Source organism: Chelonia mydas, chromosome 5, assembly GCF_015237465.2.
Source record: "Chelonia mydas isolate rCheMyd1 chromosome 5, rCheMyd1.pri.v2, whole genome shotgun sequence".
Classification (NCBI taxonomy): domain Eukaryota; kingdom Metazoa; phylum Chordata; order Testudines; family Cheloniidae; genus Chelonia; species Chelonia mydas.
Window position 1 is genome coordinate 29,694,448 of NC_051245.2, and position 24,443 is coordinate 29,718,890.

Here is a 24,443-nt window from a genome sequence, read left to right on the forward strand (position 1 = left end):
CTGTTGGTGAGACACACAAGCTTTCAAGCTTACACAGAGCTATTCTTCAGGCCCGGGAAATATACTCAAAATGTCACAGCTAAATACAAAATGGAACATATTGTTTAGCATAGTTGACACATGTTTCAAGGGACCATTCAAGACAAAGTGGCCCATTAGCACCCCTCTAGTCACAGGGAGGAAAGGAAGAGGGGGAGGGGGAAGCAGCTGGGGGTTGTTAGTGGGTTATAGATTGTTGTATTAGGCCATAAATTCAGTCTCTCTATGCAGTTCCTGATTTTTAGTGTCTAGCGAAGTTATGAATTTAAGCTCCCAAGCTCGTCTTTTCTAAGTGCTCTGCAAGTCTCCTTTGGGGATGAGGATGGATAGAGTGATCCCTTTGTGAAAAGTGTTCACGAACAGGTGATAGGATGTTTTTGTCTTTTATCATTTTCTTGTATGAATTCATTCAAGACCATAATGACTGTCTGGTTTCACCCACATAGTGGCTATTGGGGCATTTAGTGCAGTGGATGCAGTAGACCACATGTGAAGGACTCATGGATCAAGAAAAGTATGTTGTGGAGGGTGTTGATCATTGTAGCAGTGGTGATATGTCTGCAGGTTTTGCATCTGTTGTTCTGGCAGGGTCAGGTGCTGCTTTGAGTTGATGTGTCCTGGTCTGTAGCACCCAGACTCTAAATAGAGACACTGGATTTATAGCTTATTACTACAATCTATAACCCACTAACAACCACCCCCCCGCCCCCTGCGGCTTGCCTCATATCTCTTTCAGAGTCGGAGTCATGTCTGCCCAAGCCATAATGGGTTCTTTTGACCTAGTTCAGCTCTTTTCAGGATAAAATTCTCCCAGCGATAACAGATCATGTAACAGGAGAAAGTTGCTGCTAAATTTAGGAGAGGAGAATAAGGAGTGCACATAAAATACAAGATGGCTTTTTTCCTTCTCCATTAGCTAGAAAACAGGAAAAACAAAGCAGGATCAGCCAGCTCTCCCCCTTTACAGAGGGAGTGATGTAAGAAGAGCTTTGCTTTTTCTCTGGTCCCCATCTGCGAGCACACTGGAAGGATTCAAACACTTGTTTGCTTTACTGTCTTCACGCTACTTGCCACTGAAACTGCACTAATTCCATTATTTAAAAATTGTTTATACTTTGTGCCTATTTGGACAGGGCTTCCTCAACTTAGGCCTGATCTACACTGTGGGGGGGAGGGGGGAGATCGACCTAAGGTACGCAGCTTCAGCTACGAGAATAGCGTAGCTGAAGTCAACGCATCTTAAGTCAACTTACCTCGCATCCTCACAGCGCAGGGTCGACTGCTACTGCTCCCCTGTCGACTCTGCTTCCGCCTCTCGCCGCGGTGGAGTACCGGACTCGATGGCAGAGTGATTGGGGATCAATTTATTGTGTCTACACTAGATGCGATAAATCAATCCCCGATAGATCGATCACTACCCGCCGAACCGGCGAGTAGTGTAGACGTACCCTTAGTTATATTTTTCTTAGGAAAATGACTATACTAAGCTGGAGACATACCTGGGTCTGCTGCAGTGAAAGGAACACCATCAGAAGTGTAAAATGTTGGTTCATTCTAAAATTGAAATGACATAGTAAATTATACACGTATTTAATATAAACAGGATAATTGTTCATTGCCTTTACTACTTCCAGAACATCTATCAAGGTTAACAAAATTTCTATGCATTTCTTTGTGAATATACATCAACTTGAACAATTGATGTTTCTGAGTATATTCATACCATAAAATAGTTGGGGTCATTTTCAGGTGTGGCTTCCCTATATGTTGAGGTTACGTGAACTCTACCCCAGTTACTTGAGCGTAGTTCTACTAGTTTCAGAAGCATCTGTTTTACATCTCTGCAAATAGACAAAAAGCACCAAGAACTGCTTAAGTACTTTGTATTAAAATGTAAAAAAAAAAAAAAAAAAAAAAGATTCTTTACAATCCAACATCTCTGTAACACTGCATATGCTACAATTTAAGTCAAAGTCCCTTAAAATAATTAAAAGAGAATGCTTCACACACATTTATAGCTAAAGGTAGGGGGAAGACAAAGGGTTAAAGCAGTAAGATATCAAAACTCTAGCAGTTACTAAACAAATCTACAGTAAAATGGTTTTAGAAAATCCACCTGTTTTGCCACCACAATTGATTTTGAATGAACACATATGCGAGCTAGTTTCTTACCACGGATGTAGTGAAGTAATTCTGATTGTATAACGTGATCAATTACAGAAAACAAGTGTGCAAGAGAATCACATTGACATGTTAAATATCGCCCCCCAGGATATTATATTTTCCACTTATGTAGGACTAAATAGTATACATAATATCAATACATTCAAATGATGTTTTACATCTTTACTCGCTTCTTATGCGTTGCAAAATACAATTACAAATGCCAAGTTCCCTCCCTATTTTAGCTAGCACATCCACTTATATGTGCAATATGAAACAAATAACAAAAAACTATTACATTTATAAGTAAGTAGCTATTTATAAAATTAGAGGATGTACTGTTCTTGGGGAATGAGAAAGTGTGACATGCCCAAACTGTCTTTATTCCATACAACCTGTCTCAGAAAAATCCTCCGTATCTTTTGGCCCAGAACAATCTCAAACCAAGATCTATTGACACAGTGCAGCCAAGAGGATCTGAACACCATCATTGCCAGGAGGCATTGGAGATGGATCGGTCATGTGCTTCGGATGGAAACTGATTCCATCACCAGAGTAGCAAGAAGATGGACACCTGAAGGCAAGCAAAACGAGGCTGCCTGAAAACAACATGGCGAAGCGCTGTGGAAGCCGAGCTGAAAAATCTGGGGCACAGCTGGGGAACAACTGAAAGACTTGCCAGAAACAGACAGGAGTGGAGGAGCTTCATCACTGCCCTAAATGCCAGAGGCGTAATAGGAACATGATGATAAGAGAATACAAGAACAGTCATCATCATCATCCTGTTCCCATTATGCTTCTTATGAGTAACATGAAATTTTCCCAGATGTCTACTGTATGACTGTCTAGGCTGGAGGAATCTTTCCCAAAATTTTAGTTGTTTAACTTAATCATCATCATTTTGGACTTATACCTGAAAGTACTCCTTACAGTCCATTTTTCCCCTTACCTATTTTTGTGAAGGAAGATATTGTAGTTCAATCAATGGCAATGAAATGTGTGCAATGACAGAAAAAAATTAAATGTCATATTTCAAAGCTCACTTGTTCTAAAAAAAATTACTGATGAGCATACAGCATGATAAAATCATGAAAAGTAACAACTCACAAATTATTTAAAGTTGAGTATTAGTAAGCAAAATCCAAGATACTACAAAGGCTTTTGATTTGTGTGAAGTGGCTAAACAGCCATAAAGTTCATGCAACAGAACAAAAAAATCCAATTATGTTCAGGAGGTCACAGTACTGGGTAATTGGAGAACATTGTTTTTTTTTAATATACAGTTGCACCTTGAAGACAATAAATCCTTCAGATTTGTTTTGTTCCGGGATTTATTTTGGATAAATTTTCTTTTCCCGTCAGGATCTGGATGCAGTGAGATGATTTTATACTACTTTCTCTCAACTAGATCTACAGAAGGCACAAGATCAGGGATTTGCTTTTCTCCCTCAGAGTTAAGTAGATAATTGAAAAGATGATACACAACAGACAATACTTCCGTTTCCAGTAAAATATCAAACCTGCAGCAAGAGTGAATCAAGCAGAGTCTGTAACATTCTCTTTCATGTCAGCATTGCCGTCAGTGATTTTACATCAAGATGGCAATTTCACTCATTATTACCCCTCCCACCGAAAAGCCTGCATAAGAAAGCTGGGGGGATGAAAACTCAAGAACATTCACTTATCTGAATTTACCTTTGACTTTTTCGTCTGTGAGAGAGGCTTTGGTTACCATGGATTTTGGAGACTGTAGGTCCTCCCATTCCCAATGATCTTGGGGTATCTACAAAAATGAATCTCCTTCCATGCAAAGCCAGAAGCTCCCAGGTGTAATACCTGCCACAGATGCTACTGAGCAGCAACAAGGTTCCCGCAAGGACAACTACTGATCCACTGGCCTTCCTCCCTCTGACAGGACACCTGCTGCAATTGTCTGGGTCCCACTATGGCTGTGTAATAGCAGCCTTGGAAGGACTCAGAGGGATGGAATAAACTCCTGTCCAGATTTCTATTTGGAAGTCCTGAAGCTGAATGTAGTAGAGCAGTGGTTCCCAGACTGGGGTTCGCACACCCCTGGGGGTTCGCACAACATTACAGGGGGGTAGCCAGAAAAATTTCTCTAATGGTGTCCAGAGGACCCCGGGCATGGGAGGCAGCAAACGGGACCCGGTTGCAGGGCAGACAGCCCGAGACCCATGGAGTGCTGAGCAGGTAGCCGAGCCCCCGTCAGTGGAGGGACAAGCAGCCCAAGCCTGTGGAAGTTGGGGCCAGCAGCCTGAGCTCTGTGGAGCACACAGCTGAGCCCTGGTTGGCAGGAGCCTGAGCTCCAGTGCTCAATGCAGGGCTGGCAGCCCAAACCCTGCCCCAGTCAGCAGGGGGGGTGGGGGGGGAGGGAGGGCGGCAGCCCGAGCCCCAGTGGTCAGCATGGAGTCGGCAGTCCAAGTCCCATGGAGTGAGGGGCTGGGCAGTTGGGGCCAACAGCCCAAGCCCCAGTGGTCAGCGGGGACTGGCAGCCCGAGCTCAGTGGAGCGCTGAGTGGGCAGCCTGAGTCCCAGTCAATGGGGTCCAGCAGCCCAAGCCCCGTGGAGGGCAGAGCCGGCAGCCCAGACCCCTGCGCAGGGCCAGCAGCCTGAGCCCCGTGGTGGGCAGGGCAGCAGCTGGGACCCCAGGCGCGCAGGTGGCAGCTCGAATCCTTGGCCAACAGGGGAAGTTGGGCAGCATAAAGGGCAGAGTGAGCAGGGACCATGCTGCATGTGGGGGGGTGATCCAGGCTAATTTGTCCCTCATGGGGCACCCCCCTAGGAAGGGCCCTAGTGGTGGAAGAAAAGGGGTTTGCGCGCCAAACCAGCTGGAACCACATTGTAGCCAGTGTAGCAGCATTAAGGTGCCTTAGTAATTCGATACTAAGTCATTCTCTCTGGAATGCTGTTTTGCTTCAGTGAGACATGAGTGAATCTTCTCATTTTCTAGTTTGTTGGTTGTTAGCATTCTCTCTGTGTTATTTTTATTATAACACAATAAATATTTTGTACACAAGTTCAGTGGATAAGTGGCTGAAAAAGGAAAGTGTAAAGACACAAGGATCAGCCAGTGTTTCCTCAAGTCCACACTGTGGAAAATCTAAGTCTAATGATCATGATGGTCCTGGAAAGTCACTTACAAAGAAAAGAAAATATGACAATGATTATATAAAATATGGCTTTACTTGCATTGGTGATCAAGAATGTCCAAAACCACTGTGTGTAATTTGTGGTGATGTTCAGCAAACAGCAGCCTCAAACCTTCTTTACTTCGGAGTCATTTAGAAACTAGGCATCCTGCACAACTCGACAAGCCTATTGATTTTTTCAAGCGAAAATTAGCTGAGAGGAAAAGTGACATTACCAGTTTTATAACCAAAGCAAGTACTGATAATGCAAATGCACTTGAAGCATAATACTGCATGAGCTACTGAGTAGCAAAAGCATCAGAAGCCCATACCATAGCAGAGAGCTTGATTGGTCCATGTATAAAAGATGTAGTTCATTGCATGCTCAGAGAAAAGGCCGCAAAAAGGATTGACACCTTTGTCCAATAATACATTGTCACGAAGAATTAATGACATCTCAAATAATGTAGAGACTACAATGGTACATAGAGTGAAACATAGTCCATATTATGCTATACAGTTGGATGAATCAACTGATGTAGATAATCTAGCTATTTTGCTATGGTTTGTACGTTATGTGAATGAAGCTATGGTTGAAGAAAACTTGTTGTTTTGCTGACTGTTGGAAGAACGTACAACTGGAAAAGAGATCTTCAATCTGACTTATGCATATTTTCAAGAAAAGGAAATAGATTGGTTTCGTTGCCTAGGCATTTACACTGATGGGGCCACATCAATGACGGGCAAGTATACTAGATTTGTAGATCAAACAAAAAAGGTTGCATCAAAAGTCTCTTGGACTCATTGCAGTAGCCATAGACAAGCCCTTGCAACAAAACACATGCCTGAGGGACTGAAGGAAGTGCTGGATAATGCAGTGAAAATGGTGAATTTCATAAAATGATGGCCAACAAATTCCAGAATATTTCACATACTTTGTGAAGAAATGGGTAATATACACAATTGTCCGTTGACCCCCTCCGAAGTTAGATGGCTCTCATGGGGCAAAATCCTTTTGCGCTTGTTTGAGCTTAGAATGGAAATCCTAGTTTTTTTCAACAGCCACCCTTTCCACCTTGCCAGCTGTATGGAAAATAATGTCTGGCTCCAGAACCTAGCTTATTTAGCAGATATTTTCTCAAGAATTAATTACCTAAATTTATCTCTTCAAGGCCTCAATATAACAGTTTTCAATGTGCAAGAGCGAGTTGAATCCATGATAAAAAAAAAAAGTTGCAGTTCTGGGAAAGGTGTTTGGAAAACAATCAAACTGAGCATTTCAGTACTCTTCATGACTTCCTGGTAGAAGATAAACTTCAGTTGGATCAGTGCACTAAAACCAATATAACTGCACACCTAAAAGGACTTTGCACAACTTTCCAGCTATATCAGGCGATAATGACTGGATTCACAACCCTTCTGATGATACCACTTTCTCAAAACACATATTGGACACTGAGAAAAAGAGAAATTGATTGAGATCTCCTGTGATTACGAGCTGAAAAGGAGTTTCAGAAATCTGTCATTGATCAACTTTTGGCTGAGTTTAAGAAACGAGTACCCTCTTCTGGCAGAAAAAGCTATTACAGTTTTGTTACCATTTTCAACAACATACTTATGTGAGAAAGCATTTTCCTCATATGCACATCTGAAAACCAAATACAGAAACGGACTTGATGCTGAACCAGACCTGAGACTTTATCTTTCTCCAGTGGTTCCAGACTTCCAAGAGCTATGCAGAGGAAAGCAAGCGCATCCATCACATTGAGGAAATTGAAACTTAAATCCCTGGAAATATTAATTTTTAGGAGGGGGTTCATGAGATTTCACAATTTAATGAAAGGGGTTTACGGGTTGTTAAAGTTTGGGAACCCCTGTATTAGAGTGACATTTACCCAGCCACTCCTCCATTGTTTCTCCAACCTCTAATCAGATCCATAAGAGACAGAGGAGGTACTGTGGACGCAGAATAATTATTGGGGATGATCAGCGACACTGAATAAAGTCAATAAATCCTCATACTAGTGAAGTCAATCTCCCTCACAATGTCTTTAATGAACATGTTCTATGCAAGATACTCTAGCAGGAATAGTTTTGCCACTTATAATTATAGCATCCAAAATGTTCTCTTAGAAAACTAATCTTAACTCTTCTGCACAACAGTACATTTTGGAAGTGCTGTTGGTTCAAATTAATGAATATACTGAAGAGATATATTAGCAGTGAAATATACAATATTCATGATATTCTATAGTAACCAACCATCGCATATGGTATATAAATTACCAAGGTGGTAAACTGTGAACAAAATCAAGAAATATTGTAACTGACAAAGTTACTTCAACAAAAGCAAAAATTATAAAGTCCACTATAGAAGTATAGCACTGAAAAGGTATTTTAACACCCAAGGTTAAAATCTATATTAAATTGCTTAAAATATCGAATTTATACATGTACAAATTTCCCAGTCATTCTTTAGAAACAGGTTTTACTGTATGGGAATGTTCTAGCATAAAGTATATTACCTCATGGCCCATAAGAACAAAGACCCATTAAGGTCACTATAACTCTGCAAAGAATGCATTCTGTACATTGACATAATTTGAATACAGTAGAAATATTAAGTGACATACAGCTCTGAAGAAGAAGTAGGAAAACCCCACACGAGTAAAGAAAAGCAGTGAAGAATTAATGATCAACTAATTTTTCCTCCCACCTGCTGCAATTTGCATCCAGGACAACATTTTCAATTCTTTGGACCATCTCATCCATATCAGTCTTTCCTTTTTCTTTCCATGCATCTTCCAAAACTGATCCGGTCAACTTAAAAAAAAAAAAAAAAAAAAAAGCATATTTTATTAATAAAAAAGCATGTAAGTGCACTACATAAAATCTTAAAAAGCAAAGTTAAGGTTCATGGAATTCTGTGACAAGTGTAGACACATTATTTGACTACCCTAAAGGAAAAGCTAACCTTGATTTTCTAGATGTCTTTAATTTCATAACATTACAGACCGCATAAGTCAGGGGTGGGCAAACTTTTTGGCCTGAGGGCCACATCGAGGTGCTAAACTGTATGGAGGGCCAGGTAGGGAAGACTGTGCCCCCCAAAGAGCCTGGCCACAGCCCTTGCCCCCCATTCGCCCCCTCCCACTTCCCGCCCTCTGACTGTCCCCCTCAAAACTCCCGACCCATCCAACCCCCCCTGCTCCTTGTCCCCTGACTGCCCCCTCCTGGGGTCCCCTGTCCCAAACCGCCCCCCCCAGGGTCCCACCCCCTATCCAACCCCCCCGCTTGCTGTCCCCTGACCCCCGTCCCGCCCCCACCCCCTGACAGGCTCCCTGGTACTCCCACGCCCTGTCCAAACCACCCTGTTTCCCGACCCCTGACCGCCCCATTCAACTGCCCCCTGCTCCCTGACTGCCCTGGGGACCCCCTGCTCCTAACCACCCCCTGCTCCCTGTCCCGACTGCCCCCTGGGACCTTCTACCCAACTGCCCCATCGCTGCGCGCTCCGCCTCCCCCTTACCATGCCGCTCAGAGCGGCAGGATCGCGCAGCAGCGTAACTGTGGCGGAAGGGCCGGGGGGTAAGCCTCCTGGGCCAGGCAGGACAGTCCTGCAGGCTGTAGTTTGCCCACCTCTGATATAAGTTAATGAATTCTCATTAAATTGTGTTGGTAGTTCATCAACAGCTGGTCTTTGGTTTTTGTAAACAAAGTGAGTTTGGTCACTGAACCTTCCACTTTTTAATGCTACTTAGAAATTGAATGAACAGCCCTGTTGCCATTCATGTTATCTTCAGGACTTTACACTAACCACAACTTGAAAACAACTCTTCAGTAACCTCACAAGACTTTAAAGCAGCCACACAAGGTTCACTCTTTAAACACGTGCACAAAACCTGATGGTATTTTTCAAGCACTGAAGACTTTTCTATTTTACAATTTTTATGATAATTATTTCCCCTAAAAAGAGAGATATATCACTGGGTTTGCCCAAAAACCCACACATCACTGGGAGATGAGGAGCTCTTCCTAAATTACTTAGTGTAGACATTACCTCATAGGTCTTGCAACTAGGCAAAAATACCATGAGAAGGATAAACTTCAATGTTATTTCAAAACTAAATTCTGCAATAAATGTAATATTTATTTAGATTTATGACAAAAAGCTAAAAACAAAACAAAACTGGTACTAAGTTCCCAAATTCCGTATTTCAAAAAGTGTATTTTTAGGATATCTGAAATTAAAGAAGAGAAAAAGAACACAGTTTGTATGCAAGTTTAAAACTTCTATGAATCACAAAAGACCAATACGGCTACAGATATGAGAGAAGAAAGCAGCAAGATTAGACCTTACCTGAAATTTTGACTTTTGACTCATTTGAAATTCTGTCCCTTATTACTAAAATGTAATATATCTATTTTTTTCTAATGAAGGTATGACTGATGCGTAAGGCAATTGCGAATGTTGGTCTACTGAGTAATATATCATGTATAAAGCTAGACTTAATAAACAGACTTCAAACCCAACCAGACTGATTTGGCCCTTCTTCACTCTGAGGAATATAAATTGACTACTATGCACCTTACTGTTGACAGTATAAAAAAATAAAATAAAAATAAAAAATCAAGGCCTTCTTGACTGCTGTGTACAGAGATTAACAATATCTTGACACTCTCAGAAGAGCCAGGATTTGCCTGTGATCTTTGTCAAAATTTTCCCTGCCTCCACTATTGTGTACTGTACACTAGCTGGTTGCTGACCTCCAGCCTCAGAGCTGCTGTATTTCACTGGTGCTATATATATATTGTTAAACTGTTTTGGGATCCATTGAAATTATAAAAAGAAAAGGAGTACTTGTGGCACCTTAGAGACTAACAGTTTTCCACTAAATGCATCCGATGAAGTGAGTTGTAGCTCACGAAAGCTTATGCTCAAATAAATTTGTTAGTCTCTAAGGTGCCACAAGTACTCCTTTTCTTTTTGCGAATACAGACTAACACGGCTGCTACTCTGAAATTGAAATTATAGTTACTATATACAAAGTCAAATATTTTTAAAGTTATATTGCTATATTTTCTGTAGTTAGAAAATGCCACTTAATTGTTGCCAAGTTAAATCCCATATAATACCCAATTAACAAAAGATAGTAACGTTTCTTTTAAATGATCAGATGAACACAGAACGATTCTGCTGGTACCACTGTCTTAGATGAATGATTTTGAAATGCATGTTTGTCCTGATGACTTCAAAAATAAAAGATAACAAAATACAGTAGATCATTTGATAAGCCAACTACAGTCAAATATTTGATTAGTAGTTTTAACTTGTAACTGAGGGCAGAACTTGTAACCATGGTCACCGTAAGCCAGAGAGTTATTTGTATTACCTTAATGGAAAAGGCCAAACATGTATTTCTACACAGACTTCATGAACTACTCAGGATCTTTCATCAGGTGTAGTAAATATTCAACCACAAATCTATGTAAAACAGATTAAATGCTGTTTGGAAAACAGAATGAATAAAGAAGTGTGAAATACGAAAAAAGCTACAGAAGGAACAGAAGTCTTTGTGCCTATACCCCCTTATTTATTTTTTTAAAATAAGCTGAACTCCCCCAAATCTTAATGCTGCAGACATAAAACAAACCTTCATAAAGAGCGCCACGTTTTAAATTTATATAGTTCTACTGTAGATATTTTCAAAAATTCCAAGCTTGGACATTTAAATGAAGATATAAAAGCCTAGATTTAGTTCCTAAAGAAATGAGTTTTCAGAGTGCTAAGCATCTGCAGCACCCAGTCAGCTCATAACTAAATCATAGGGAGCTCAGCACCTGTGAATATCAGGCTGCTTAATTAAATGCCTAAATATGGTTTCAGAAGCCTAAACTTAAATAAAATTCAAATATGGATATCTATTTGAAGTAGAGGCTGTTTTTGGCTTATTTCTAGCTGCAAAAACCCTGGATGATATCATAGAAGCAGTTCTCAGAACAACATCATGATCTCCTGTTCTCCAACACCAATTATACTTGTGATGTCACAACCACTGCTGTAACTAGGTATCATCCCAAGAGAAAGGTGAATTTTATTTTTCTTAAATTGCAGTAGTTAAAGATGAACTACTTAGACTCTCAATGATTTGCAGAAGTTATGTGCAGACTCAAACAATGCAAATAAATTTTTCATTTTAAAACAACCAACCAAAAAAAAAAAAAACACAACCAAATACCAACCAACCAACTGCTCCTTTACCTATCTGCCAAAACTTTCAATTGTTCTATGCAGCGTTGTTGTAGCCATGTCAGTCTCAGGATGTTAGAGAGACAAGGTGGGTGAAATAATATATTTTATGAGACCAGCTTCTGTTGATGAGAGAGACAAGCTTTTGAGCTTACAAAGAGCTCTTCATGTCTGGGAAACTTATGCAAGGTCTCCACTACACACTTACTTTGGTATAACTATGTTACTCAGGGGTGTGAAAAATCCAGTGCTATGTTGGCAGGAGAGGGCTTCTCATGGAGGTGGTGTTATTAAGCCGATGGGAGAGCTCTCTTCTGTCTGCTTAGAGAGTGTCTACACTGACACTGCATTGACCTAACTACATTGACCTAAGCACTATGCCTCTCATGAAGGTGGAGTTATTAAGTTGGTGTAGTGGGCAAGTTACATGAGAGGGAGCTACATTTCAGTGTAGGCGCTTACAGAGTTAGCTGTGTGACGTTATTGACTTGAACTGGAACCATATAGAACATTGTTGCAACCAAGGTCCTGCAGCGGCACCAAATCTTGTATAAAGGGGGTCAAATAAGGTGTCTAAGACGAGGTTATGGTTTGCTGGTTATAATTATGCGATCTGTTTGCATGTATCATTTTTGTATTTAAAGATATAAGTATTGGGTTTATACTGTCTGTTTTTCAAACTTATGCTATGTTTCTGGGTGACACACCAGACAAGTTGGTGTCAGCTCTGCCTAGCCTGCTTGATGGCCCATTAAGGACCATCAGCTACACAACTGACCCACTGAGAGAAGGCAGACACGCCTTGCGACTCAGCAAGGTATGCAGGGACCTGCCTATGGACAGAACTCTGAGGTTTTTCTAGGCCATGTGAGGGACAGCTTTTCCTTGGGACAAAGGAAGCAGAGACCACATGGCAAAAGAATATAAAAAGCTGCTGCAGCTCCTCCATCTTGTCTTCAATCCTGCTTCTTACCTCTGGAGGGACTTTGCTACACTGAAGCTTTGAACAAATGACTGATGACCCATCCCAGCTGTGGATGTACTCCAGAGACTTAATTTGAACCTGCAGTTTATTCTATCACTGCTGCAAGCCTAAACCAAGAACTTTGCCATTATTGTATGTAATTGATTCCATTTAACCAATTCTAACTCTCATCTATATTTCTTTCCTTTTATGAATAAACCTTTAGATTTTAGATTCTAAAGGATTGGCAACAGCGTGATTTGTGGGTAAGATCTGATTTGTATATTGACCTGGGTCTGGGGCTAGGTCCTTTGGGATTGAGAGAATCTTTTTTCTTTTACTGGGGTATTGGTTTTCATAACCTTTTGTCCCCATAACGAGTGGCACTGGTGGTGATACTGGGAAACTGGAGTATCTAAGGGAATTGCCTGTGTGACTTGTGGTTAGCCAGTGGGGTAAAACCAAAGTCTTCTCTGTTTGGCTGGTTTGGTTTGCCTTAGTGTGCACAGAAACCCCAACCTTGGGCTGCAACTGCCCTGCTTTAAGCAATTTGTCCTGAATTGGCACTCTCAGTTGGGTCCCGCCAGAACCAGCCTCGTTACAAGCTGCAATAAGCTAAAGCTGTAAAATAAGCTGCTTTATATCCAATTAACTCTGTAGTATAGATCAGTCGTCATAGGTAAATACAAGATGGAACAGATTATTTAGCATAAGTAGTTAACGCATATTTAAAAAGGACTATTCAAGGCAAAGTGGCCTGTTAACACCCCTCCAGTCATAGGTAGGAAAGGAAACAGGAGGGGGCAGCAGCAACTGGGCGGGGTAAGGTGGGAGAGGGTGTGTTAGTGGGCTATAGATTGTTGTAATAAGCCATAAATCCAGTGTTTCTATTTAGTCCATGATTTTAGTGTATAGCAAAGTTTTGAATGTAAGCTCCTAGTCTCATCTTTTGAAAGTGTTGTGTAGGTCTCCTTTGAAGAGGACGATGGGTAGGAGCTTATATTCATAACTTTGCTAAAAGAAAAGGAGTACTTGTGGCACCTTAGAGACTAACAAATTTATTTGAGCACAAAGCTGTAGCTCACGAAAGCTTATGCTCAAATAAATTTGTTAGTCTCTAAGGTGCCACAAGTACTCCTTTTCTTTTTGCGAATACAGACTAACATGGCTGCTACTCTGAAACATAACTTTGCTAGACACTGAAAATCATGGACTGACTAGAGACACTGGATTTATGGCTTATTACAACAGTGGTTCTCAACCTTTTTGGGCTCAGGACCCATTTGTAAATGTTTATGTCCTGTCATGACCCACTAAATAGTCTGGCGGTAGAGGCCCTGGGGTGGTTTCAGTTGAATTCTGCCCTGCACTCACCCAACAGTGATGGCTTCTGCAGCTCTTGTGCTGTGGGGCTGGGTAGGTGTGGCGCTCTGCTCCAGGCATTTCAACTTCTGGGGATGCAGCACAGCTCACGTTTGGACCTGCCTCCTTGACTGGACCAAATTTGTAAGAGTGGAGTTGTGACCTGGCTCACGGCGTTGCAGTGTCACTCACTCAAATTTGGCATACCCAGACTCCCGTTGTCATGATGACTGGGCCAAACCTGAGGGGCTCTGGGACCCCAGAGGTTGCAGTGCCTGGAATAGGTAGGCAAGCCCAGCCAGCCCCTTGGGACAGGAGCTGCCATGACATCTTTTGAAACATTCTGGAGACCCAATTTGGGTCCCGACCCGCGGGTTGAGAAACCTGGTCTACACTACCAACTTATGTCAGTATAGCTACATCGCTCAGGAAAATCCACCCCCCTATGCAATGAAGTTATACCAACCTAACCCTCAGTGTAGACAGCACTATGCTGACAGGAGGGCTTCTCCCTTCGACATAGCTACTGCTGCTGAGGGAGGTGGAGTACCCAGATGGATGGGAGAAAGGCGAAAGCAATGTCTTCACTAAGTGGTGCAGCTGTGCTGCAGCAGCACTGCAAATGTGAACAAACCCTGAGTAAGTTTTCCAGACCCGAAGAAGAACTCTGTGTGCAAAGGAGGAAATGCTTTTCAAATGTTTTGAAACATGAATATATTTGCATTTGTTATGACTACACATAAAATTCTATTAATGATTTCGGTTCTTAATATACTTTTATAGATAGTCTGCAGTTTACCAGCAGAAACTATAGCAACCGCCGTATTGTTAATTCCTTCCACTTTGCATCACTAGCAGGCAATGTTTTCTCTCTCGTTATCTCCGAGGCAACTATCAAAAAATATAGCAATCACTTTAAGGAGCTATTTTAACATGAAAATATTAAAGCAATAATAATGAACTAGCAATTTTCTTTAATATATCTTGGTGTTAACTGATCTCAACATAGAAGTTATATTTTCATATAAAAAGGTAGTGTTGGTCAAGTACTTACTTTCATACAGCAGGGCAATCTGGTTATATTATGACAAAACCTGCAATATTTCATCAACATTTAAGTTTACAAAAAGTAGCAGTTACAATACACTTTTAAAAGAAAGAAAACATTGAATACTGAACTCTTCCTACCTTCAGTAACTTTACTGCACAGATTAAATTGTTGTCCACAGGATTAGAAAAAAGCGCGTTCAGTAATTCCCGAAGCCCAGTCTGCAGAATCTCTGCTCGCATTACTTGTCCTTTTGTTCCCTTAATCTACAAATGACCAAAAACCATGTCTGAACACTTAAAATAGATTCAGATTATTTCTAAAGTTTGCTATAAAGGTTTCCCCTCTTCAATTCTGTACAGTTCAATGTGATAATACAGCAGTTGGACTTGACAAGTAGAGGAATATGAAAAAGTTTAATAAAAACTCCCCCCAAAAATTCTAAAGTAGGTTTTCTATAAAATTTGACATACAGCATACTTGCTGGATGGTATTGCATAATGATTTTATTAGCACTTGTTTGGGAAGACCTACATAAATGCTTGTTGTGATTTCCCCATTCATGAGTGACAAAGGTCATCCCAAGCTCTTGAGAATAAAAACCTTTCTACCACACCATTATGTGCCCTGTCTCCCCTCCACCTCACATTTGGAAAGTTCTCTTTGTAATTAGATGTTCTAGAAACTGTTTTTTTAAATAAAGGTTAGATTCTGCAAGAGCTGATGGCTGTCATCTGGGAAAACTGTCTGACTGCCATCAGCAAATGAGCAAATGGCTTTTTTGAGGTCTAGTTATAAACAAATTAATGTGCAATACATACATTTATTTTGTGATTAGGTCTCCAAAACAGCAAAGCACATACTTAACTTATTGGAACATTCAAGTAAATTGAAACATGCATCAAATTTAAAAATCAATGAAAGGCAATATATACTTTCTAAAAATCACACCACATTTAACCTGTGAAACTCACCAGGGTAAGATTTAAAAAAACCCTTATATGGAAAATGAACTGGCATGCTTCAAGGCATAAGACAAGTTCTAACTAGTAAGAGTTAGGAAGAAACTTCCCCTATCAGCTGGTTCTTTGATTTGAGTACAATAATATATATTGTGGTGGTTTCACCAGGCAAAAATCTCATTTCAAAACAGAGAAAGGAGACACCTCATGCTGATTACTCTGCCCTAGCTTAAGAAAGAAAGAGAAAGCATCTGCATCAAATACTGACTTTAAGAAAGTTGCTCTTATTATAATTTATTAGAAGCATTTTTATTCTCTAAATGACTTGTTCTTGTGTTGTTTTCTGAGACTCTGATGACAATGAATCAGTTTTGAAGTTCCTAGATGGTTAAAGGTTCAGTAACATAAAAGATTAATAAAATTTGATTTTAATGTTTTTTTTTTTAAAGAAATTTTAAATGAGTAACAAAAAAGGGCCATGATACAGAACTTTTTTCTTACCTCGAGGTTAAGATAAAGTTCAGCTAGGAACAGCACAAAAGCATGAAATTGTTTTCGAGTAGCCTCATCACCTTTTGCTGCTTGATCTCTGTTTTCATACTCCGTTTGACACCTACAAAAACATCCTCAGAATCAAACTACCGTTACTGCTAGAAATTCTAGTGTTCATAAGAGTTAACTGTTTAACACGCTATAATGCTGTGAACTACTAAACTGAATAGAAAATATCTCAAGGACACTGAATACAGGACATCAATAAAAAAGGGACTAATTCATGAAGGAATGTATAGGACTTCATACAGACTATAGGTATTTTCTTCTTTTACATTAATTCACTTAATTGTATGATTTTTAAAAAAAAGACAAGTTTTCTAGTGCTGAAAGAATGGAAGCAGACAGCAAAATGGAACAGAACACAATACTTTTTTAAATATATCACTGATAATATATTAATTCCCTACATTGTCCCTATACAAGTTAAATATTGGTAAATGGGTCCAAAAAGATGTAACTTCACACAGTAAGTAGAAGTTGAGTAGGGATACTTTAAATGATAGTTTCTCATATCCTCCTGTTAGTGGCTTCGTGTGCAACACCACAGACTATTTTACACCACTTATCAACATGTATCACCCCTATAACCTTGGCCCATCAGTTATAAATGATTGATATATATGGTTTAATTGTAAATCAAAATGAGATGGCGGACTACAGTTGAATGGAAACACAGAACATAAAGATGAAAGGGAATAAGGGGCAATTTTGTATAGAACTCTAAGTACCCATACCAAACAAGGTCTTTGGAAATGTGCATACCAGTACACAGCAACAGAGAATCTCATGGACCAATCCTTTTCATTATCAAGCATTGTCAGTGATAATTTGATGGAACAGAAAGGGACATGGTTGTGAAGCTGAGGAGTATGACTGATTTAGGATTATGTTTGGATTGAAGAACATGCAAGTTGAGGTTGGCATAAATATTAATGTTATTTCCTGGATTTTCAGTGTCAACATTGATAAGAAAACCACATGAGCAACCTTAACTAAGTTTTCTAGATGAACTAACAAGGCAAATCTTCCTGAACACACTCATGTTTCTAAGCACAGTTCTAGAGAGCTGACCATGATTGTGGTTTAATGGATTGATTTGGGGACTGGGAACGATAAAATTTTAATCCGAAATACCGAAGTGGACTTGCTATACTGGTCTTGGGCAAATCTTAGGGAATGGCTACACTTGCGAGTTAGAACGCATTAAAGCAGTCCAGTGCACTCTAACTCACGATGCGTCCACACTGGCAAGGCACGTAGAGCGCTCTGACTCCGCGGCTAGAGCGCTTCTGGTACTCCACCTCGGTGAGTGGAATAACATTTGACGAGCCCCCGCTGGAGCGCCGCAGCACCAGTGTGGATGCCCTGGTCTGTTAATGCGCTCTGATTAGCCTCCAGAAGTGTCCCACAATGCCTGTTCTAGCCACTCTGGTCATCACTTTGAACTCTACTGCCCTGCCCTCAGATGACCAACTGTCAGACCCGCCCTTTAAATTCCCTGAGAATTTTGAAAATCCCCTTCCTGTTTGCTCAGCCAGGCGTGGAGTGCTCTCAGCAAATCTTTCCAGGTGACCATGCCTCCACGCGCCAGGCGATCCCCAGTATGGAGCAATGGCAAGGTGCTGGACCTCATCAGCGTTTGGGGGAAGGAAGCTGTCCAGTCCCAGCTGCGCTCCAGCCATAGGAATTATGATACCTTTGGGCAGATATCAAGAGACACGATGGAAAGAGGTCATGACCAGGACGCACTGCAATACAGGATTAAAGTGAAGAAGGTGGTGAATGCTTACTGCAAAGCCCGCGAGGCAAACAGCTGCTCCGGTGCTGCTCCCTTTATCTGCTGTTTTTACAAAGAGCTGGACGCGATACTTGGGGGCGACCCCACCTCCACTCCGAGTACCACCATGGACACTTCAGAGTACAGTCCAACAAGGCAGGAGGAGGAGGAAAAGCAAAGCGGGAGCGAGGGTGCTGAGGAGGAAGACACCCTGGCATCCCTAGATGCATGCAGCCAGGAGCTGTTCTCAAGCCAGGAGGAAGGTAGCCAGCTGCAGCGGCCAATGCTTCGGGAAGGATAAACACCATAGGAGATTCCCGGTAAGTGGCTTTTATTTTGGGAAGGAAGTTATTCGGTGAGAGCTCTTGGGGCAAGCAGGGTTAGGGCTACATGCATGCCTAGATGTGGAATAGGGCATTGATGTGCTCTCATACATAGTGGTAATCTGCCTCAGTGATCCCTTCAAAGGTCTCACCCAGAATTTGGACATTGTGGGAGAGCCACTGTGGTCCTTGTCCCAATCAAGCTAACATGTACGTGCCACTGTGCCGTGAGGGGCGGGGGGACCATTGCTGTACACAGGCAAGCTGCATATGGGCCAGGGCAGAAGCCGCATTGTAGAAGAAGACCCTCTCTTGCTTCCCAGGTCACCCTCAGCATCGAGATATCTTCCAGGACGAACTCCTGTGGAAAATGTGGGGACAGTGTTCAGTATAGGGGCCTCCTGTAGCTGTTGGCTTTCCCCAAAACACAGAAACCCAGAGGACAGTACAGCCATGAAAGAATCAGTCCCCCTTGACCCTGTGCTTACTCACCATTTTGGGGCTCCTGGGGATTATGTGTGCTCACTTTGGGACAGGCAAATTATGTGATTGTGCAGACTGTGCTTGCCCTCCTTAAGTACAGAGGATCATTGCTCCGTCTGGTGTGAACAATGCTGCCTCTGTTAAGTGTTGCATTTTGCCTTTACAGATCCAACCTTGAGATCTCAGCCGTCCATGTTATCACCGGCTGAGAGGCTGCAAAGAATCAGGAAGAGGCCACGTAGAAGCAAAGAGGACATGCTGCATGAAGTCATGCAGCACTCCCTTAATGAAAATCAAAAAGTGCTGGAGTGGCGGGAGAGTGAAAGGAGGGTCCGCCAGCAGAATGTGGACTGCCGGCACCAAAGCACAGAGCGGCTGATAAGCATCATAGAGCGCCACGCAGACTCGATCCAGGCGCTTGTAGCCATGCAAGCGCCCCACCCCCCGCAGTCCTTGTCCCAATACTCTTTCCCTTGTGCCCCATGTCACCTCCAACCCACTTTCCCCAACATTTGGGTTTTTATTGCCACCAGCTGTCTCCAACACCTGTAGCTTCACCACCCAGCCCTGAAAACTACAACCCTTACCCACTGCACTCAACCCCCATCACCATGCAGTATAGACATCCTGAAGTGCAGCACTCATTGCACAGCACTCCAAACAGGAAGGCTGAGTATGACAACAGGACATACGCAAACCTGTGATTGTACCGTTCCTCACCGCAACCCCCTTGCCCTTTGTGTTTCCCAGGCAGTTGTGTTTCTTTTCAATAAATGCATTTTCTTTTCATTAAATGGATTTTTTGGCTTTGAAAACTTTCTTTATTATTGTATAAAGTAAAAGATACCTTCGCCCAGGAAAGCAACAGTCACTGCAAGTCAGTGTATCATATGTAGCAAAAACAGATTCCTGCTAACATTGGAACCACTGCACTTCACTCCCGTGCAGGGCACCAGACATTACTGGTGGATTTCAGCCTCAAATTGCTCCCTCAAGGCATCCCTAATCCTTGCAGCCCCGCGCTTGGCCCCTCTAACAGCCCTGCTCTCTGGCTGTTCAAATTCAGCCTCCAGATGTCGAACCTCCGAGTTTCATGCCTGAGTGAATCATTCACTCTTCCCTTCACAAATGTTACGGAGGGTATAGCAAGCAGCTATAACCGCGGGGATGCTGTTATCGGCCAGGTCCAGCTTCCCATACAGAGAGCGCCAGCGGCCCTTTGAACGGCCAAAAGCACACTCCACAGTCATTCTGCACCAGCTCAGTCTCTTGTTGAACCGCTCCTGGTTGCTGTCAAGGCTCCCTGTGTAGGGTTTCATGAGCCATGGCATTAAAGGGTAGAGTGGGGTCTTCAAGGATCACAATGGGCATTTCGACTTCCCCTACGGTGATCTTCTGGTCTGGGAAAGAAGTCCCAGCTTGCAGCTTCCTGAACAGGCCAGTGTTCCAATGGATGCGTGCGTCATGCACCTTTCCGGGCCAGCCTGCGTGAATGTCAGTGACACACTCACGGTGATCCACAAGCGCCTGGAGAACCATAGAGAAATACCCCTTCCGATTAATGTACTTGGAGGCTAGGTGGGCTGGAGCCAGAATTGGAATGTGTGTGCCATCTATTGCCGCTCCGCAGTTAGGGAAACCCATTTATGCAAAGCCATCCACAATGTCAAGCACACTACCCGGAGTCACAGTTCTTCCGAGCAGGATGCGATTAATGGCCCTGCAAACTGGCATCAACATGATTCCAACGGTCGACTTTCCCATTCCAAACTGGTTAGCGACCGATTGGTAGCTGTCTGGAGTTGCCAGCTTCCAGATTGCAAAAGCCACCCGCTTCTTCACTGTCAGGGCAGCTCTCAATCTCGTGTCCATGTACCGCAGGGTGGGGGCGAGCTCCTCACACAGTCCCACGAAAGTGGCTTTTCTCATCTGAAAGTTCTGCAGCCACTGCTCGTCATCCCAAACTTGCATGATGATGTGATCCCACCACTCAGTGCTCGTTTCCCCGAGCACAAAAAGTGCCGTTCCACGGTGGTGAGCATGTCCATGAATGCCACAAGCAATCTTGTGTCATATGTGTTACTTGCGTTGATATCATCGTCAGAGTCCTCACTGTCACTTTGGATTTTAAGGAGTAACTCGACTGCCAAATGCGATGTGCTGGTGAGACTCGTCAGCATATTCCTCAGCAGTTCGGGGTCCATTCCCGCAGACCGAAAAGGAAGACAGAGCACGCAGTACAAAAAATGTTGAAAGATGGCGCCAATTGTGGACGGAAGCAGAGGGATTGCTTGGATTCGAACTGATGCATCATGGGGCATTGGGACAGCACCCAGAATGCCCCGCACTCCCCGCCTCCTTCCCACAAGCCACAGCGCCAGAATGGGAAGAGGTGCTCTGTGGGATAGCTGCCCACAATGCACTGCTCTCAATGCCGCTGCAAGTGCCGCAAATGTGGACATGCCAGTGTGCTTGCAGCTGTCAGCGTGGACAGACTGCAGCGTTTTCCCTACTGCACTCTAAGAAGGCTGGTTTAACTCAAAGTGCTCTATATTTGCAAGTATAGCCATGCCCTTATTCTCCCTGCTTCTGCTTTTTTCAAGCCTAAGCTTCTATAGCTTTTCTTCCAAAGTGCCATCTGTGATGCTGGCAGACGAGATGCCAGCTTATGCCAAGGTCCCTAAGCCTCACTGAACACAGACACATGCATAGCTGGAAACAAATCAGACTCACCTGTGTGTTACTATTGTTAAAATAGATATTAGAGTTCTAAGAATGTATTTAGTGTTTAGACTTTATGAAATGCTTGTATGATGCTGCATGTATTAATCTCACTAATATTATCTGTATTCCGTATCATCAGGTGATATTTAAGTGTTTGCTCTGTAACTATAAAAAGTTTGCTAAGATTGTATACCCCACAGTCAGGAGAGAAGCATTACCAAGTGCGATATACTAGTTTACCATATCATCCCCTCCCCAACAAAAAAAGGCCCATAAACACCAGACAAACCATTGTGGAACATCAGTGGACAAAAGACTTTGTTGATTGCTTCCCTCGCACCTACGAAGACAGCAGGGGACTGGACTAGATGACCTTTTGAGATCCCTTCCAGTCCTACGATTTTGATTCTAGGTGCACAAGCACTCATCCCACCACAGCTTGAACGCTGGGGGAAGGGAATAGAAATCCACATTAAGGAGAAATCATCATCACTATGCTGCTTGGAATTGGGAGAGGGCAATATTTCTAAGCATATGCCAGGGATCCCCAAGTCGCTTAGTTTGGTTAGCCCTAAAAGACATAATGCTTGTATAAAGAGCAGCTACTATCACCTTTTTGGAACTTAAGACTAACTCATTTGTGTGTATGGTTATCTGCTTTAACCTTGTAAATAACTAATTTCTTTTTCCTAATTAATAAAACTTTATTCAGTTTATTACAGAATTGGCTACAAGCATGGCCTTTGGCGAGAGAGCTAAAGTGACCTGTGGTAAGTGACTGGCTCGTTGGGATTTGGAGTAACCACAATATCGTCGTGATTTGTGGTGGAAGGGACCATCTATCACAAAGGCAGGCTTGCATGGGTGGCAAGATAAACTGGAGTGTCCCAGGGGACTGTCTGTTACAGTGCTTGTCAAGTTCACATTTGTTACTTGATTGGTGGAATCTAATATAAAACATTAGGGCTGTTGATTAACTGCAGTTAACTTACATGATTAACTAAAAAAAATTAATAGCAATTAAAAAAAATTAATCTTGATTAATCGCACTGTTAAACAATAGAATACCAGTTGAAATTTATTAAATATTTTTGGAGGTTTCTCTACATTTTCAAATATATTGGATTTAAATTACAACACAGAATACAAAATGTACAGTTCTCACTTTATATTATTTTTATTACAAATATTTGCACTGTAAAATGATAAGATAGTATTTTTCAATTCACCTCATACAAGTATTGCAGTGAAATCTCTTTATAGTGAAAGTGTAACTTACAAATGTAGATTTTTTTTTTAAAACATAACTGCACTCAAAAATAAAACAGTGTAAAACTTTAGAGCCTACAAGTCCACACAGTCGTTGTACTTCTTGTTCAGCCAATCGCTAAGACAAACAAGTTTGTTTACATTTATGAGAGATACTGCTGCCTGCTTCTTATTTACAATGTCACCAGAAAGTAAAAACAGGCATTTGCATGGCACTTTTGCAGACGGTGTTGCAAGGTATTTACGTGCCAGATATGCTAAACATTCGTATGCCCCTTCATGCATGGGCCACCATTCCAGAGGACATGAGTCCATGCTGATTATGCTTGTTAAAAAAATACTGCGTAAATTAAATTTGTTACTGAACTCCTTGGGGGAGAATTGTACGTTTCCTGTTCTGTTTTACCTGCATTCTGCCATATATTTCATATTATAGTAGTCTCAGATGATGACCCAGCACATGTTCGTTTTAAAAACACTTTCACAGCAGATTTGACAAAATGCAAAGAAGGTACCAATGTGAGATTTCTAAAAACAGCTACTGCACTTGACCCAAGGTTTAAGAATCTGAAGTGCTGTCCAAAATCTGAGAGGGATGAGGTTTGGAGCATGCTTTCAGTTGTCTTTAAAAGAGCAACACTCTGATGTGGAAACCTCAGAATCCGAACCAGCAAAAAAGAAAAGTCAACCTTCTGCTGGAGGCTTCTATCTCAGATGATGAAAATGAACATGTGTCTGTCCACTCTGCTTTGGACTTTTATCAAACAGAACCCATCATCAGCATGGAACGGTGGTTGAAGCATGAAGGGACATATGAATCTTTAGTGCATCTCGCACGCAAATATCTTGCAACGCTGGCTACAACAGTGGCATGTGAACACCTGTTCTCACTTTCAGGTGACATTGTAAACAAAAAGCGGGCAGCATTATCTCCTGCAAATTGTAACCTAACTTGCTTGTCTGAGAGATTGGCTGAACAAGAAGTAGGAATGAGTGGACTTGTAAGATTTATTGTTTTGTTTTTGAGTGATGTAACCAAAAAAAATAAATAAAAAAATCTACATTTGTAAGTTACACTTTCACAGTAAAGAGATTGCACTCCAGTACTTGTATGAGGTGAACTGAAAAAATACGACTTAAATCGTTTTTACAGTGCAAGTATTTGTAATAAAAATAATAACATAAGGTGAGCACTGTACACTTTGTATTCTGTGTTGTAATTTAAATCAATATATTTGAAAATGTAGAAAAACATCTAAAAATATTTAAATAAATAGTATTCTATTATTAACAACGCAATTAATCTCGATTAATTTTTTTAATCACTTGACAGCCCTACAAAACATACAACCAGTTTGGGGCTTGTGCCCTGGTTT

At 41.8% G+C, this 24,443-nt stretch overlaps 1 protein-coding gene across 1 annotated transcript in view; it reads right to left on the reverse strand.

Annotated features, from left to right (window-relative positions):
- Window positions 1–24,443, reverse strand: part of PAIP1 (poly(A) binding protein interacting protein 1) — a 45,759-nt gene that overhangs the window by 6,717 nt on the left and 14,599 nt on the right. Inside the window, exons 5-9 of the mRNA XM_007052823.4 lie at window positions 16,438–16,549; window positions 15,115–15,240; window positions 8,067–8,173; window positions 1,763–1,880; window positions 1,539–1,593 (exon numbers count right to left, since the gene is read on the reverse strand). Coding sequence (XP_007052885.4) covers window positions 1,539–1,593; window positions 1,763–1,880; window positions 8,067–8,173; window positions 15,115–15,240; window positions 16,438–16,549 — 518 coding nt within the window. The remainder of the gene's footprint in view (window positions 1–1,538; window positions 1,594–1,762; window positions 1,881–8,066; window positions 8,174–15,114; window positions 15,241–16,437; window positions 16,550–24,443) is intronic.